Source organism: Myodes glareolus, chromosome 7 (assembly GCF_982192425.1).
Source record: "Myodes glareolus chromosome 7, mMyoGla1.1, whole genome shotgun sequence".
Lineage (NCBI taxonomy): Eukaryota > Metazoa > Chordata > Mammalia > Rodentia > Cricetidae > Myodes > Myodes glareolus.
The window spans coordinates 57,216,033-57,234,996 of NC_142032.1; the positions used below are offsets into that span (position 1 = coordinate 57,216,033).

Genomic DNA, 18,964 nt, shown 5'->3' on the forward strand with positions numbered 1-18,964 from the left:
TGGGTGGTGGTGGCACATGCCTTTAATTGCAGGGCTCGGGAGGCAGAGGCAGGAGGATCTCTGTGAGTTTGAGGTCAGCCTGGTCTACAGAGTGAGTTCCAGGACAACTAGGGTTACAGTAGAAAGGAAAAATACTGGTCCACTTTGTCATTAACATCCTAGTCAGAGCTACATTTCTTACACTACCTTTCCAAATTGCTTGTGTTTTTACCATAGCACCAGCTATTCATTTACAGCAGCTAAAAATTATTTATTTATTTTGGTGGTTTTTTTAAATTTATTAATTTATTTTTTATGTATACAATATTCTTTCTGCATGCAGGTCAGAAGAGGGCACCAGACCTCATTACAGGTGGTTGTGAGCCACCATGTGGTTACCGGGAATTGAACTCAGGACCTTTGGAAGAGTAGGCAATACTCTTAACCGCTGAGCCATCTCTCCAGCCCCCCTTTTTTTTTGGTGTTTTGATGCAGGATTTCTTTGTGGCTTTGGAGCCTGTCCTGGAACTCTTGTAGACTAGGCTGGCCTCATACTCAGAGATCAGCCTGTCTCTGCCTCTCAAGTGCTGGGATTAGAGGCATGTGCCACCACCACCTGGCTGAATATATATATTTTATTTAAATGATCTCACAACTAAGATCACTAGTGACTTAACATTTAAGAGGGTATTTTTGTTTGTTTTGTTTTTAATTCTATCCCATGGCCCTAGAAAATCTTTGCACTTTTTTTTTTTTTTTGGTCTGTTTCAGGCACACTACACTAACGTTTTGGAACATGTTAGATACCTTTTCCCTTTGCATTTGGATCTGTCAGTCCCCTCTCCAATGTTGTACCACTCCATGACATAAAACCCCACAGTGGAAGAGATTAATAATTTCCATTCTCAAGTATCTATTTCCTGGGGCTGGTGAAAGCCTGACTAGAACTTGACTTAATATCAAGATACCCTGAATATATTTGTAATTTCTCTTTGCAGACAGTCCTCAGTAAATCTTACTGGATGTTGGGAAGGAGCAATTAAAAAAAAAAAGATAAGCCAGACTTACTGGTATATACCTGTAATTTTTAATTGCTCATGAGTCTAAGATAGAATCAGAACTGTGTAGAGTGAATTCAAGGCAACCCTAGAAACTTACAAGTTTCAAGTAGAGGATTCTGTCTTAACAAGTAGAAGAGTACTTGGCATATGGGCATACCAAGACAATATATTTAGATGCTGTATTTTACTAAAAGTGGGGGTGAGCTAAGGCTATGTGTTGCCCATAAAATCCAGAAGAGGGTGTTAGAGTCCCTGGATAGGAGTTGCAGATTGTTGTAACTGTCATGAGGGTGTTAGAAATTAAATTCAGGTCCTCTGCAAAAAGCAGCCAGTGTTCTTTTAACTCATTTCATTTTTGTTGTTGGTGATGAGGGTCTCTATGTAAAGTCCTGGCTTTCATAAAGCTTGACCTTAAAAGATCATTCTGGCCTTGAACTCGGATTCTCCTACTTCTGGGATTAAAGGTGTGTACCATTTCCCTGGGTTAAAAGTAGCCAATGCTCTCAACTGCTTTAGCATCCATTTGTTATGCAACACCCCCCCCCCCCAAAACAAAAACCTGAAGTCGAGGGTCAGATCCTGGAGAAGTAATAATGTAATTCAAGGATTATCCCAACCAGCAAGCAATCTAAAGCACCAAGTAATGGCTTACTCCTTGAATCTACTACTTGGGAAACTGGAGGATTGTCACAAATTTGATCTCAGCCAAATGTATACAGTAAGTTCCTGAAGTAGAATAGTAAATACCCTGTTTCAAAAAACAAACCACTCTTGAAAGGTAGAAAGGCAAACGTGGAAGTATTTCATGACAGGACACTTGGAGATGTGAGTCCTAAGGACAGAGCTGCTTCTGAACCTCAGCCTGACCTCAGCCCTGCCTACAGCTTCATTTCTCTATTTTTTCCAAGTCTTTTCTGTATAGCTCTGGCTGTCCTATAACTGTGTAGACCAGGCTGGATTTAGACTCAGATCCACTTGATCTTGTTTTCCAAGTTCTATAATTAAAGGCATGTACCATTACACCTGGTTCATGACTCCCTCTTGATAGTTCCATCCTGGCCAGTTTGGGCCACTGCCTACTGTCCACTTATTCTTGCCACATGAAGAATGAGAACTTTTCTTTACTGTATTTTTACGTGTGTATGCGTTCGTGTGCGTGCAAAACTCCTTAGCTTTTCAGGGCCTATGCCAGTTGCTGATTTGTGTTTTAGTTTTTTTTGTCCTTCAGTTTCCTATGGTAAACAAGCACCAGTAATTGAGATGGGGGCTTTTCTTTACTACTAAGAATAGCAAATCATTTAGCCTTTCTAAAGTTTTTAGTTCCTTTAATTACTGGGAAAGCTAAATATCATTTGTTCTTAGGGATTAGCAGCAATGATGATGGATATGTGATTTCTATTTGGTCTGGATCCTTAAAGGTCCATCACACTGAAGGCATTCTCCAGAGTTCACCTTGCCAATCTTTTATTCATCCTGTGACTTTTTGGAGCTGATTCTATCTCCTGCATTTCAGTTCCCTTGGCATAGCCCCACATAAACAAAAGCATCCCTGGCACAGATTCTTTGGACAAATTAGTGATTCTTCCCTGGGATATGTATTATTTCTCTTAAATTTCCAAGAACAGGGATACTCCCTGAGGATCCTAGTGAGTCAAATTCTGAAAAGCCATAACCAGTCTTAGGCAGACTGCTGTCCTTTGGAGGGAGGGGAGCATTTTGCAGTTAACCAACCTCTTTCTGTCCTTGGGAAAAGTCCTTGCAGTACATTGCATACATTTCTGTGCCTGTCTTCGCTGTGTGGCTGGAAATCAGAGGAAAGTAGGTCAAAGGCTGTCTCAGGCAGACCTAAAAGATGAAGTAAGGCTTCGTTACAAGAGCTTTGCTGAGCAGAGCTGAACCTAGTAGTACTTTGCCTCTCTCCCAACCCTACAAAGGCACTGCATTAATATCAGGAAGTTTTCAAGGAACCTGGCTGCTTTACTCCTTGGCAATGATAATATTTAAGTCCACATTGTACTTAGTGTTTCATAGAATGCTGCTGGTATGGCTGGGCCTTGCGTGGGTCGGTACCCAGGGCTCTGCCTCACACAGCCAACTACACAGGAAGAAAATCATGGAGGCAAATGGCCTCTCTCCCACTCCCCCCAGAACTGGGTCAGCAACTTCCCTCAGTTCTCATCCTTCACATTCACTATCTCTGTAGGCAACTGATAAGTATAGTTTTGGTTTCTTTAAGACAGTATTTCATTGTGTATCCTAGCTGCCTGGAACTTACCATGTAGACCAAGTTGGCCTTGAACTCTCAGGGCATGGGCCACACCATACCTGCCTAATATAGTATCACTTTAAAAAAACTTTTTATGTTTTTATTGTATTAATGTTTTGCCTACATGTGTGTGTGAACTACATTTGTGCCTAGTACCTAGGGTCTGTATTCCTTGGGACTGGAATTAAGGTTTTGAGCCACCATGTGGGTGCTGAGAATGGAACTTGGGTCTTCTTTCCTTTGAGACAAAAGTATTCATGTAAGTAACTCAAAACTTTACTTTGTAGTGAACGAGAACTTTAAATTCTTTTTTTTTGTTTTTTAATTTTTTAATTTTGGTTTTTCAAGACAGGGTTTCTCTGTAGCCTTGAAGGCATGTGCCACCACTTTCCCCACAATTTTAAATTCTTGATCCTGCCTTTACCTCCCAATTGCTAGGATTACAAGTGTTTTACCTCACATCAGGCTTTCCATTCTTAATGTTTAATTGCAGGTAAATGGTGGCAATGCAATATTAACCCCAGAATTTGATTTTAGACCTACGTTCCTAACCTACCTGTGATAGTCATCTCAGTAGTCTCTTAAGATCTCCAAGTGATTGTGTCATCCCGTGTTCTGTACTATTCAATTCAGACATGGCCTGGCCCACAGCAGGTGCTTAGCCACTGTTGAATAGAAAAGTCAGCTTGGTGGGTTTCAGAGAATTAAGTCCTCCCCCAGTCGGCCACCTGAATATTATATTTATCTGTACACCATTTGCTATCTACAAGTTATTTTTTTAACTCCATCTACAGTCTGTTCATACTTTTCCATTAGTGATTGCTAAAAAAAATTGAGCTTATGATAAATCTGTATCTTCTAAGAAATTCCTTCACACTCCACAACAAGGCTCAGCATGACTTCTGTCACTTACCTCTTCTGCTTTCCTCTACAGTTTTGCCTAATCTTCAGTGCTGCCTTTTTGGCTAATGGTTGTGTCTCCCTTTTCCCTCCATTTGGGATAACCACCCCTGTTAGAATTCTGATTTGTACATATTAGAGTGTATTTGGCTCTTCATACTGTTTAGCACAACTGAATTAAGGTTTTAGTAGAAACACATTGATCACCATAACTTGCTGCATAGCAGGAGTTCAAAGAGCAGATAAAGGAGTTCAGGAGCATTTAGAGTGAGAGGTCTCATGGGACTCGGAAATCATCTGTTGAGAAACTTCATGTTGGTGATGAAAGGAATTTTATACCTACAACATGCAGCTTCTCGTGTAAGAACTGAGGTTTAGAAATAAACACATTAGTTTACTCCTAGGCAGTTCTAACTAGTTGAACAAGGTTTTTGAACTAGCCTTTCTCAATGTTTTATTATGGAAAAGTGAAAGGAAAAAACTTCATATATCAAAGTCGTAGTCACTAGTCACTTAAATTATATAAAAATTTGTGGAGCTGGAAAGATGGCCTAGTGTGCTGCTCTTCCAAAGGACTTGAGTTTGGTTCCAACCCCCTGCCCCCTACGGTGGCTTACTATTTATAACTCCAGCTCCAGAGTATCCAATGCTCTCTTGGCATTCAAGGGCATCTGCTTAGACATGGCATATAACCACACAGATACACACATACCCATAGAGTTTCTAAGTACTTCTAGGTATAGTTTAAATACTTAAGAGTTACATGTGGCTGCAGACTGAACAATTCAGTACAGTTTTGCAAAGTCTTAAACTGGCCATGGCTCTGTAGAACTATTTGTACAGGTTTTTCTTCCCTGTTCTGCTAGTGATTTAAGGGTGTAGGGGATCAAGATACAGTAAACTATCATGTTTACGTTTGTCAAAACCTAACACAGAATACCATTAGAGATTCTGATGAGGTCAGTATCCACACTTTTTTGTTGTTGGTTTTTTGAGACATGGTCTCTACGTAGTCCTGGTTTTTCTGGAGCTTTCTATGTAGACCAGGCTGGCCTCAAACTTACATAAGATCCTCCTGCCTCTGCCTCCTGAGTGTGCACCACCACGACTACATATCTTTTTCATTTTGACTGGTGTACATACCAATCTCAAAGAAATCCCAGTGGTTTTTGTTTTAATCTCTTTTGTGTGACAACAGGTATTGTCCTACCCTCCTGTGAAATGTTGGAATTAACATGGGCCTTTTGTACTTTTTGCTAGTTGGAGTGTGGGCATGGACCTCTGTCATTCTGGCCTCTACTCAAAGTCATAAAATTGTTAAGCATAAAATATGTGGAATCTAAAGTAGTGGTATACTCTTGTAATCAAAGTATGAGAGAGGATGATGATGCAGGATGACAGAGTTTGAGGATAGCCTAGATTAAAAAAAAAAAAAAGCAAAACCCCATCTCAAAAGAAAGTAAAAAATGGCTCGACTGTTAGAAGCATTGGCTATATCCTCTTGCAGATGATTTGGGTTTGATTCCCAGCACCTATATGGTAGAATTGTCTGTAATGCCTGTTCTAGGTGATCCAGTATCCTCTTCTGGCCTCTACAGACACCAGACACATACATGCAGGCAAAACAACCATCCACAGAAAATAAAATCTCTTTAAAAAGTAAAATGGGTGGGGTAGGGTTAATTAGGGGCAAGTACATTTGGCATGTACAAGTTTCTGTATTTGATCTCTAATCCCCTCATCCAAATGAGGAAAATTTTACACATAGTCAGAATGGTCATACCACCATTTCCATAGGAGAGAGTAAAGCTTAAGAAAGATTTATGCTACCATTCAATTTTATTATATAGGAGCTAAAGATTTATAGTGTTGATTAAAAATTTTCTTGGGCCAGGTATTGGTGACACAGACCTTCAATCCCAGCACTGGGGAAGCAGGATGATCAGATGAAGGTGTCCTCTTCAGCTACATAGTGAGCCTGAGACCAGGCTAGACTTTTGTGATTATCTCAAAAACTAAAATGCTTATTGTTCAGCCATAAGACCAGAGGTCAGATTCCTAGGACTGTTGGAAAAATGGGATGCTTAGGTGAACACCAGAGTTGGAAGATGTAGGAAGGGGAGACAAGAGGATCCTAGTACTGGTTAACCAGCTAATTTAGCTAAATATCCTGTATTGACCTCTTAGTTTAGCCCGTGTGCATACATATGTAGACATACCCTCCAACCAAAAAAAAAAAAAAATCGCTTTTTTGATACAAGGTTTCTGTGTATAGCTCTTGTCTATCCTGGAACTCACTTTGAGGACCAGGCTAGCTTTGAACCTGCCTTTTTCCCCGAGTGTTTTGTTTTTTTGCAAGTTAAAAAATTGTAAATTTTTTTTAGAAGGGGCAGTGAGGTACACGGACACTTAGACACCCACATATTCTCTCTCTCTCACACACACACACACACACTAATTAGTTTTTAAAACCTTAAATTGACTGGACAGTGGTGGCATACGTCTTTAATCCCAGTACTTGGTAGGCAGAAGCAGGCAGATCTCTTGTCAGTTCAAAGGCAGCCTGGTCTACAAAGCAAGTTCCAGGACAGCCAGGGGCTGTTACACAGGGAGGGGAAAAAAATTTAACGGGATGGAGAGATGGTTTGGTTTTTCTGAGATTTGGTCTCATTGTCCAGGCTAGCTTCATTTGCTGTGTAATTAAGGATGACCTCTAGCTCCTGATAATACTAACTCTTGAGTGCCTATCTTTTTTAAATATTTATTTTATTATGTATATAATATTCTGTCTGAGTATATGCCTGCAGGCAGAAGAGGGCACCAGGCCTCATTACAGATGGTTGTGAGCCACCATGTAGTTGCTGGGAATTGAACTCAGGACCTTTGGAAGAGCAGGCGATGCTCTTAACCACTGAGCCATCTCTCTAGCCCCCTTGAGTGCCTATCTTGAGTAATTCACAGGTATATGCCATGGTCTCAGCCTATTTACTTTTTTTTATGGTTTATTTAACTTTATTTTATGTGCAGTGGTGTGAAGATGTCAGATCCCCTGCAACTGGATCTTTAGACAGTTGTGAGCTGCCATGTGGGTGCTGGGAATTGAACCCGGATCCTCTGGAAGAGCAGTCAGTGCTCTTAACCACTGAGCCATCTCTCCAGTCCAGCTATTAACTTTTACTGTTTTTTCTGATACAGTGGGTCTTACTGACCCACAGATGTAGTGATGAACAGTTGTAATCAAGGTTAAAGGGGTAGAATTAGAAGTTTAAGGAAAGTTTGAGCTACATAGTGATTTCAAGATGAATCCTGGCTTAAAAACTAACCCTTCCATACCCCCCCCCCCCCCCCCCCCCGTCTTACGCACATTTTAGCTAAAGACTAATCCTAGCAGAAATACGAACACTTGAGCTGAAGGGATGGCTCAGAGGTTAAGAGCACTGGCTGCTCTTCCAGAGGTCCCAAGTTCAATTCCCAGCAACCACATGGTGGCTCACAACCATCTATGATGAAATCTGGTGCCCTCTTCTGGCCTGCAGGTATACGTGCAGGCAGAATGCTGTATACATAATAAATCTTTTTTTAAAAAAAGGGAAAAGAATATCAGTTAAAAAAAATATTAACCCTTTGAGGAAAAAATTATTTTTTAGAGCTCCTAAGTGAATTTAATGAAAAACTTCCTCCCCCTTCTTTTTGGTGGGGAGAAATAGGAAATTGACCCAGGGCTTTGTGTTTTACCATGTAGCTATATGCCTAGCCTCCTTTAAAAAAAAAAAATCTTTATTAGTTTTTGAGATTTTTATTTTGTGTATATGGATGCTTTACCACATGCATGCAGTATCCTTGGAGGTAGAAGAGGACATAAGACTCCCTTGAACTGAAATTATAGACAGTTGTGAGCCACCAATGTGGGTGTTGGAAGTTGAACCCAGGTCCTCTCTTATTGCTGAGCCATCTTTCCAGCAACCCCCCCCCCACACACAAATAAACAAAGACTAAGCATTCAGGAATGATGGTTTATGTCTAATCCCAAGATTTTGAGAAGCAGAGGCAGGAGGATCAACACTAGTATAAGACTGTTCTGCTCTGTACGGCATGTTCCAGAGCAGCCAGGCCTACATAGAAACAGTTTGCCGGGGAGTGGTGAAAAGGAGAGCAAGGGAAAGTGAGTGAGAGAGGGTGGGGGGTGTCTATTAAGCCTACAGGGGAGGATGTTAAAGCCTAAAATTTTTGTTCTCTAAAAAAATTTTTCATGTGTGCATGTATGTATGCATGCATGTATGCCCACTGCTGTGCCTGCTTGAGGCCTGATGAGGTCAGAGGAGGGCATCAGATTTCCTTGAACTGGAGTTATATAGAGATGGTTGGAAGCCACCAGCACTGTGGGGCTTCTATTGCAAGTACGCTGGATTTCCAGCCTTTCAGCTCTAGAACAGCTCTGATTACAGTGACCAGTGTCTCAAGACTCTAGCCATCTTTGTTCAGCTGTCTGTTTCTGAAACCATACTGCTCTGCTCAACTTTTCCTTCTACATTTTACATTTACTCATTTGAATTTTGTAGCTCAAACACAACTGGGAAAGAATCAGAAGACACTAGTAGTAAATAACAGTCACTCAATTAGGAAAAGATTAAATGTTAGAAACATTTATTTGTCCAAAAAAAAAAAAAACAAACAAAAACGGAAGGAGTGGAGCAAAACAAGGCTAAATTTCAGCTAACGCTATATACCACGATCACAGGTCAGACAAAACTGGGAAAACCAAAACAAAACAACAAACCAAAACAACAAAACCCCAATGGTCCTAGCAACTTCAGATGATTAGCTTCAGTGTTAGAGTCCAGAGCTAACACAAGTTAAAGGCTGCTTGCCACTACATGGTCGTTTTAAAGGGAGAGGAGATGCTGTAGAAGGCAGGGAGAAGGGCTCAACTCCTAGGGAAAGCAAGATTAAGAGGGGTTCCACTGTACAGGAAAGAAGGGGATGCCAGCATAATCCTTACCTAGTGCTGTTCAGAGGCTGAGAATATACGGAACAGAGTGAAAGGCTATAGACAACTAGCATCAAGGAAAGAAAAGTCAACTTAGAAGAATTAAATTAAGAAAGAAAACATAGTTGGTCACAAATTCCTTTGTTTACTGAAACATGAAGCAATGGAAACATCCCGGCAAAGGGGACCACGAGGACCAAGTTCTCATATATGATCGCAGCCCGAGGGTTCAGTCCGCAATTATCCTACCTGAAAGAAAGCACAACACAAGAGGCTTACACAATGCCTGGAGAGCAAGCAGCCTGGTTCCGAGTACAAGGGCCCTGGTCCCGTCCTGTATTCCGGGGTGGAGGGGGGGGGGGGGAAGAGGGAAGAAACAAAGAACAAAACAAAATCAAGTCAGACTGGGTTGAATGTATAGCCCCGAAAAATCACCCAGGAGCCTAATAGCTACATCTAGGAATCTACTTAGAGCTGTATGCTGCACAAGATGCAAAACTGCTGATAGTGATAAACTCAGCTTTCTGTTAACTTAGGTAACCCAACCCCCTTTAGTAGAAGGCTACCACTGCTTCAAAGAAGGTATGAATTTTTCAATAACTACAGATTAATTCTGTAAGAATTTTGTCCGGGGGAAAAAAAGCAAAAGATGCTAAGAACGAGGTACAGTAATTTTTTTTCTTTCTTAAGAGATGGGATTTAATTATGTTGCTCAAGATGACCATGAACTTCTGTTTTAAAGTAATCCTGAGTAGATGGGACTACAGGCATCCACCACCCATGCCCAGCCCAATTTTAGTATTACAAATGTTCAAAGAAAACATTCAGAAAAACAGTCACAAAGACTAGCGTCTCAAAGAACAGTTGGTCATTCACCCTTTAAGGTTTCTACTTGTCACACTGTCAGTTCAGAACTATAGATGCAGTAGTTTCCTAATTGACCAAATATCCCTTGACAAATCAAAAGAAGAAACCACTGCTAGGACTGTCTAATTCCTCCATTGATGATGGGAACTCCAGACACCAATGGCTGGGGGAAAAAAAAAGTTAACTCACACCAAGCTCCTCTACTTAATACAGACACAGGGCCAAATCTTGGTCTTGATCTGTGCCAATCGACTTCAAAAGCTGTGATGTTCTTGGATCAGTTCTGTTAGGGTGAGACCCGAATTTGGATCTCCAACAGTTGTGGAGTATTTCATCCTGGCAGCCTCATTAACATCAGGCTCCTGGGACTGCAACCAACTCAGGGTTATTCAGTCCATTTGAGGTTCACACCTGGAAGGTAAGTTTCTTTAAAAGTCATCACTAAAAAGAGGTTAGTTGAACAGCTACTGATTGAAGTTAAATTCATTTTCAAAATGTTCTAACCACACCCTTAAAGGATATACTAACTTAATATTTAACTTTGAAACATATTTGAGAAACAAAGTCATCTAACAGATTAATACTAACTTTATCAGAGGTATCTCACAGAGTAGATCCAGCTGTAGAAATTAATATCAAACTACATTTACATGCTGAACACATGACTAAATGATGGTCTTAAGAAATCCCAAGTCTTACTAACACAACTGTACAGCATATAACTTAACAAACATGGCATTGTTTTCTTAACACATATACAAAATCAGGGGATAAGTTGGGAACACTGGTGTCTCAGTGGTAACTTATTTAACCACATGGCTGGGGCTCTAATTCAAGTGACACGCTACTTGAAAGTACAAGGAAAACCATGAGAGAATTGTGCATTGTAAATGCCGTTTCCATTCTAGTGAACTTGTCTCTGAGTATCCCCAATTCTTATCATTCCAACACTCTTAGTACATTTTCTGAAATAGGGAAACAAGTTTCCAGTGTCACCACTTACAAGATTTTTACACATAAGAAATGATCAATTTATCTAACTCCTTGAGAAAATGAAACTTGCTAAAATAAACAGGAATTCTGTCATAGGCTACAAAGAAATGGGGCTTAAGTGCTGACATCAAACATGGTCTGCGCTGGAATAAGGACTTCACGGAACATATGAAAACATTGAGAACTGAAGTGTCTTAAAACATTAGGTCTTTATCCGACTTAAAAAAGTAACACACCAAAGAGCATAATTTATAGGATAATAACCCAAGAAATAGGTTTTGTTGAGACAGGAGTCTCCTATTTTTCTAGACTTTGCTAGAACTTGCTGAAACTTAGGCTATTCTCTTACCATAATCCTTTGGCCTCATCCTCGTACAGAGATTACACATATGCACCACTGTATGCTACTCCAAGAAGTGCTTTATTAGCAAACCCCTGAAGATTCAAAATTCTCACTGTGCTGTCCATTACTAGCTCCCTGATGTACCCTTTACCATCCCACCACAGCAGTTTAGTAGTGGCGATAGTATGATTTTATTATTTCGGTTTTTCAAGGCAGGGTTTCTCTGTGTAGCCCTGGCTGTCCTGTAACTCGCTCTGTAGACCAGGCTGGCTTCAAACTTGAGAGCTCTCTGCCTCCCAAATGCTAGAAGTAAAGGCGTGTCCCAATACCACCTGCCTGGAAAGAGTGAATTCAAGAGGTCCCAGTCTGAATTTTGGCTCTACCTCTCTTTTACTAGATTATCACAGGCGAAGTGCTGATACACTCTAAGACTTAGTTCTTTCCTGGTGAGGAAATTGCTGTCTATACAACAAAGGGCCAGTATATGTTAGCTCCCCTCCCCCATACCAGCTTACAACGTTTTTTCCTTTTTGTTTTTTTGAGACAGGGTTTCTCTTTGTAGCCCTGGCTGTCCCGGAACTCATTATGTAGACCAGGCTGGCCTTGAACTCAGAGATCTACCTGCCTCTGTCTCCTCAGTACCAGGATTAAAGGCATGTGCCACCACTGCCTTGCTTGTATACAACTTTTTAAATAATATTCTCAGTAACTGAGCTTGTTCCTATTTCAGAAGTAACACATTGGAATCATACTAATTCCTCAAAAGGACAAATAACCTGTGGCCTAAACTACGAGAAATACTGAAAGCATGTAATTTGTGCATTTTGGGTATGGTTGTTTGGTCCTCTGGCTCCTCCATGAAGCAAAGGTCTCTTGTAGGGAACTAAATGTAAATTTCAACCATATCCACCCCACTCTCACCTCCAGTTTTTAAAAGGCTGAGTACCGTGCTCGGTCCACATACTGCTCCCGCTCATACCGGGCCATGTCATACAGAGAATTCCGTGTTGCTGCTGAAGCCTGAGACATCTCACTCTCTGGCCCATAACCGTAGCCCTCTCCAACTGTAGGGAGCACAGCTGCATTCCGACGTAGTGGGCTTCTGTCCCTTCCATAATAGGAGGAAGAGACAGCAGCAGCCATGGCTGCTGAGGTGGCAGCTGAGCTGGAGTTCTGCAATAGGTGTCTGTCATATGGATCAACAGAAGTGGAGTTGAGGTGACTGGGTACAGCTGAGCTCTGGACTTGAGGAAGATGAGACATAGTCTGCTCTGCATAATTGTATGCAGAAGCTGCAGCCGCTGCAGCCACAGCTTCGTAAGATCGGACCCGGTAGCGCTTATAGTAGTCAAGTGCTCCATAGGCATCGTTGTAATACACGGATTCCCCATAACCCATGGTATAGGGCGTGCGCACTGCTCCATACTGTTCATTGTACTGTTCAGTAAAGTCTGCCACGCGCCCTGTACGGTCTACCGGGCACTCTTTGGACCAGTGTCCTTCTTTCCCACACCGATAGCAGCCACTCTGGTCTCCCATCCCGGGCGCAGTCCTAAGTCGGCTGGTGGACAACTGCACGTGCATTCGTTTGCCTTGAAGAAACAGATTAAAAGTATTGTTACTCATTAACTTTCTTTTCTCTCACCCAAATAAAAGTAAACATAAAATATACATAATACATACACATTCCTGTTACCCTATTTCATTCAGCAATCCCTTCCAAAGAAAGTAAGGTTCAACAGAAGTGAGAGCTAGATACTGGAGTTCTTAGAGACTAATTACTATTTAATGCCAGTAGCATATCAGACTCTCCCCTACTTCCATCTCCACAATCTATTTTCTTCCTCCATGCAAAGACTGCTGGTTTAACTACTTCCAAATCAAACTGAATAGCTAACAAAACCTCACTTATCAGTAGGTTTAGAAGGCATCTTTCCCACCTCTAAACAATTCATGTTAGTTCTGAGCTCAATGGAAAAAGCATATGCCTGCTAGCATGTATGACACCCTGGCCTCAACCTCCAGCACTGGATCCCCCCCAAACCCTACAAATAATCCCAATTCAGCAGCTGTCTTCTGTCCACCATGTTTTCACCCAGGAATGTGTGCAGGTGCTATGTTGGATATCCAGATCACACTTGGCTTATCATAGGCTTTACCTGTACTTGAGGGAATTAAAAGAACCTCTATAGATTTCAATTCCACCCGTTTTTCCCCCTCAGGATCAGAACAAAGCCTCTTAGGAAGGGGGAAAAAATTTGATTGAATTTGCCTTTCATAGATTGAGTCCTTTTTTTTTTTTTAAAGAGAAATAAAATACTGTGATTTTACCTAATTATCTCAGCCCTATCCTACTTTTTAACTTAAGGGAATGCTTTACTTCATCAACATTTGTGGCAAAATCTCCTTCTGTAGTTGTAAAAAGGATGCTAGTAATTCTTTTGTTTTTGATCTACAGCTAGAGACACCTGTAATATAAATGATAGGTGGCTTCATTGTTTTAGATTCTTTCCAAAGGTTGCTGGGGCTTTCAATTTAAATTTGGATTCAAGTAGTTTCATCACTCTACTAGATGCGGGACTTAAGTTCTTAAGGTGTTCTTAAGGTTTCTTAAACCTCCAAGTTACTGAAATCTGCCAATATTTTCCAGAAAACCAGCCCACTAAAAGTGTTTTCTCTTCGAAGCTGCAACAAAAGAGAATATTAAAATGCCAGAAGTTGGGAAACTCTAATTTCTGAAACTCTGCCTAGGGAAGGTGGGAAACTTAATTCTAATTTCTGAAATTTTATCTTGGGTCAGAGTCCAAAGACTTGGAGATGTAGCTGACATAATAATGACCCCACTGATTTAATGCTGAAACGACACCCTAAATTCTTACATATCCTTCCCAATTCAGCTGCCCGGATGGTTACTTGGGAACAGCTTCGTTATGATTTCCAATTCAAACTGCATTCACTGCTGCCTGTGGAGAGGAAACATCTTGAAAGACCCAGGTAAACTCGGATTCTATCTTTAGAAGCTACACAATGCAGAGACATAAGTTTTAGATAGTCATTAATACACAGAAGTAAAAGTTCAAAAGATGCTCAATATGGCACTAAAAGGTGCCCAAAAAGGCTTTAAATTAAACAAAATGCCAAACTGGCATCTCCACTGTATCCACTGTATTTTCTGTAAGATATGTGAAGGAATTATACATATAACCCCAGTACTCAGAAGTCTGAAGCAGGAGGACTTTGAGTTTAAGAGCCAGCCTAAGCTATACGTCAAGACCCTGTCTCAACAAACAAAATTCATTATCCAATACTAAATTTTCTGTTGCCACCTGGAAAAAAAATAGTTCATTACAAAAATATCTGCATGTATAACTTGGGAGTAAACCAGTATCTCGAGAAGAGCCAGAAAGAGAATGTGAAACCAAATAAATGATTCCTCTTTTCAACTCAGTTTATTGTTTGTACTTTCTATGGAAGTGATTATTTATATTATATATATGTACATATATAATAAAAATATTTTCATGGCATTATTTATATCCCTGTTTCCTATGTAATTATATTTGTTATTACGCAAATATAAGGGTCAAAGAGCATAGTTCAGGAGTACTGTGTACATAGCATACTCAAGACCCTGACGGGGTCAATGTTCAGCACCCCACAACCAAACAAAAAACCACATTACTCAGACTTCTAAGCTAACTTCTATTTCCCCATTTTCTTTAAAAATTAAAAGGGCATTTACTATTATACTGTGGGAATTTATCTGCAAAATGAGTACATTATTTTAAGTTTTTTTCCATTTTGTTTGTACCTGATAAGCAAACCCTTCAGGGATGGGAACATATAGGCCAATGGTAGAGTATTAGCCCAGCATTTGTGGGGCCTCCAGATGATGCCAAACCAAAGGGGTGAGGCAACAAAACTCCTTCCTTACTTTCTCGTCTGTCCATGACCACCTTCCACAGCAAGTGAAAATGATTAAGAATGTGATTAACAATGTTTTCAAAGTTGAAGTGTGCTAGTATTGTTCCAAAATAAAAATACAAATTAAAAAAAAAAAAAAGTTTAAGGCAGGTAGGTGGTGGTGGCTTAAACTCTTGAGTTGGATTCCATCCTGGTCTTCAAAGTGAGTTCCAGGACTTATACAGAGAAGCCTTGGGTGGGGGAGAGGGAGAGGGAGTTTAAGCTATCAGATTTTAAATATTTTCTAACCCAAATAGAAGAAAAATCATGGTTGCAAATAGTGCTCATCTTTCATTATATATTGCTTTTACTGCCAAAATACACTTATTACCTCATTCTAATTTCACTACCATTCTTTGAGGGAGCCCCATCAGAGATCATTATTTTATAACGGGGGAAAAGCACAGGGGGTACACTTGTCAACGTGCTGGTTAAGGGATTAACTGCAACTTGTGCCCTAAGCTTTCAGTAGCTAAAGACCAGGGCATCAGTGATGAAGGTAGAATCACATGACAGTGAGCCTCCAGTGAGCTTCACTATTTGCATACTTAGACTTTCCTGATTAACTTTCCCTTTTTCCCATGATCTCATTGTTTTCTAGGTTTAGCAGAGAACCTTTGTATATTTAACTTTTTTTAGTTGGTATTTAGGGCAAAAAGGGTGTTGAGGTTAAAAACTAGAAAAGTAGCCTTGAATATGTGGTCCAGGACAACATACTGTAGACAAAGCATTGTAGAATTGTGCTAAACTATGAACTTCCTGCAATGTGGGTCTGCTGCATTTCCTAATACAGTAGTCATTTCCCCCATGGCTCGCTCCTGTATTCTTGAAATATGCCCACACTGGAAAAATCAATTTTGAAACTTTACTTCAAGTAAGTGAAATTTACTTAGCCCCATGTAGTTATTGGCTACTATAGTAACACAATTCCAGGGTTTTCAGACAAGATCCTGTGGTATTAATGATAATACATAATACGTGTTGTCGATATAAGCAATACAGTAAGCTCTATGATGTCCTCACTGGAATTTACCCAGACCACATTCCTGTTCAAGCTTGAACTTCTAAAGATTTTTTTTAACCTGCTAGAGGTAAGTAATAACAAGTGAAGAAGAACCTATGACATGTTTCCTGGTTTTGCTAGTAGTCCACAGACTCAACAAATTTCGACACCCCAAAGATACCCATCTCCCCCAACCAGACACACCACAGATTTCTCATATAGTGCTTCCTCTAGATTACCCCTTTTCTCTTTGCTACTATCATCCATCATTCAAAGTATCAGAATATAAAAAAACTAAAGTTTCTGGGTCACAACAAAAGCAGCATCCAAGTTATGACCTTCAGCCCTTCTCACACGCCCTGCCTAGGCAGCTTAGACTTCTAGCAGCACTCAAGTGAATGAAGACCAAATAAAGTAACCCATAATTGTGGAGAAACATCTTTGCAAAATAATGGGAAATGTTTACTTCCCTAAAAGTAAATTATACTTAATAGTAAACATAATCTACCCATGTCAATGAAAAGAGCCCCATGGTCTTAATGTTCTTGCTTCTGCCTTAAGCTAGACCCCATAAAGCTCTGCCACCCAAGCCCCAAAACAGTTCACCTTGAAACTCTGTGTTGTCAAGGCCCCTGATGGCCTCCACTGCATCCTCTGCCCGCTCCATGTGTACAAAGGCATAATCTTTCACGATGTCACATTCAATGACTGGGCCATATTCCTCAAACTTGGCCCGAAGCTCTTGGTTGGTACAAGTGGGACTGATGTTGCCCACATGTAACTTGGTTGAAGCTTTGCTCTTATTCTTGCTGGCTTCCACATTGATGTTCACTCCGTGCAGCTTGTAGTGATGCAGGTTGCGTATGGCATCCTCAGCGGCCGTCTTGTCCTCTATGTGCACAAAGCCATAGTTCTTAATGATGTCACATTCCAGCACCTTCCCGTACTGCTCGAAGAGTGAGCGGATCTCTTGCTCTGTGGCCTCCCGGGGCAGATTTCCAATGAACAGCTTCACCATCCTGACAAGAGCCTGACAGATTACAAACAAGATTTCAAAAGTCAGGCGTGAAGTTGAGACATTGCATAGCAATGCACCATTTCCGTTTAATGGCCCAATTATTAATATCTTCCCAACCGTAACATAATTATTCCTTTTGAGAGCAGAACAGCAGTTTTTTTCCTAAGTAGTGCCAGCTGTGTGACAATGCTAACAGAAGATAGGAGGTCACAAAGCACGACATGGTCCAACATCTCTGAGGTCAGGCACATCTAATCTACAAGGTTAGCAGCTTCAGGGTTTAGCACAAGGAAGAAAGCGCCAAGCAGAAAGCAAGAAACATCTGAACGTCCCTAGTTACAAGATTTTGGAGGGAAATCTGTGTGCCTCTCCACAGCGCGGTCTCACCTCCCACAATATTCTGAAAAGCCCTCTTTTCGCCCCACACCTGAACCCCTGTCCTCAGCAGCCCAACCTCCAGCTCCCACTGCCCAACAAAGACTCGTCCCGACCCCTGCCCCGCCCCCTCCGGAGACCCGGTCCCGCCTCCTTTCGTTGTCTTCCCGGGACCGTCCTCAGAAGATGAGCGGCCCCAATGCCCGGCCTACCCGGCCCTCCCGTGGTCCGGCCAGGCCCGCTCCCGGGCTCCCCACACACCCACAGCATCTTTCCTACCTCCGGGTGGTGCCGGCGGTGGCGGCGGGTCCCGCGTCAGAGAGAACCCTACAAAATGGCGACGGCCGCTCGAGCCTCGGCGCGACCGAGCGCTTTCTCGCGCGCCAGCTCACGTACGCGCGAGTGCGCGCTGCCTGCCTCCCCTCCCCCTCGTAGGAGCGGGGCGACCAATCCTGCGGCCGCACACAAATGGCCGCCCCCGTGTGGGGGCGGGGTCATGCGGTGACGGCACTGCGGAGAGGAGGTCAGCCCGCCCCCAGCCCCGGCTAGCCAATCATCACCCTGGGAGAGGGTCGCGGCTGGCCCGTCAAAAGGGCTCAGGAAGCAACCACTGCCTCGGCGAAACCGTAAGCCCAGGGGAGCCTCACCATCACAATGGAGCGTGCTATTAGCCCACTGTCGAGGGAGGCCGATGACAAAGGGCTGTCTCACTGGACCCGCTAGAAGGGGGTTTTCTCCACCTCTGTGGCGGCTGAGAGCGGCACTTCAGAAGTCTAGGCACCCCATCTTAACCCAGTCTCTGCCTCGTTTGGGTGGGAGGGAGCGAGAACTCCCTTAGAACAACTTAATTCTCAGGCATTGTGTTGTTCCTTGGCGAGGAAGTTGAGATGAGAGTCGAGGGGCGGAAAGATGATCTGTGACAGAGCTGGGTTAGGTCTTAGTGTAATGATCTGTAATCCGTTACACTGAGGAAGGCATTTCTCTATCCAAACTATACTTTGTCGTGTTTATTCGTGAATATACGTGGGCTGGGCTTTCCCTCTCTCGTATATCTGTCATGGTTCCTGAAATGAGCACTCCCCAAAATACATGTGGTGAAGAAGTCCAGAGAGATTCCCGGTTTGGGGCTGTGAGTGTGTCAAGGGGCTCCACATCCAAGCTGTCAAAGGCACGGGCTGTTGTCAAGCTCCTGACTTTCAGCTGCGGTCC

The 18,964-nt window shown here is 42.0% G+C and overlaps 1 protein-coding gene across 5 annotated transcripts; it reads right to left on the reverse strand.

Moving 5' to 3' along the window:
• Positions 1-2,616: 2,616 nt before the first annotated feature.
• Positions 2,617-18,188, reverse strand: LOC125415731 (RNA-binding protein 4B). 5 transcript variants are annotated; one of them, XR_015003168.2, is made up of 7 exons: positions 18,035-18,188; positions 16,969-17,392; positions 12,318-12,988; positions 10,250-10,471; positions 9,443-9,527; positions 3,863-3,971; positions 2,617-2,885 (listed from the first exon to the last, which is right to left on the reverse strand). XR_015003168.2 is itself a non-coding variant. In XM_048458214.3 (4 exons), exons 2-3 carry the CDS (start codon positions 17,378-17,380, stop codon positions 12,327-12,329), a joined length of 1,074 nt encoding a protein of 357 aa, XP_048314171.1. In that variant the 5' UTR covers positions 17,381-17,392; positions 18,035-18,188; the 3' UTR covers positions 8,834-9,442; positions 12,318-12,326. The 5 variants fall into 5 exon arrangements, 2 of the variants coding, with proteins under 2 accessions (XP_048314171.1, XP_048314174.1); XR_015003169.2 differs by lacking the exon at positions 10,250-10,471; XR_015003167.2 differs by lacking the exons at positions 2,617-2,885; positions 3,863-3,971; positions 9,443-9,527 and adding an exon at positions 8,834-9,442.
• Positions 18,189-18,964: the final 776 nt, after the last annotated feature.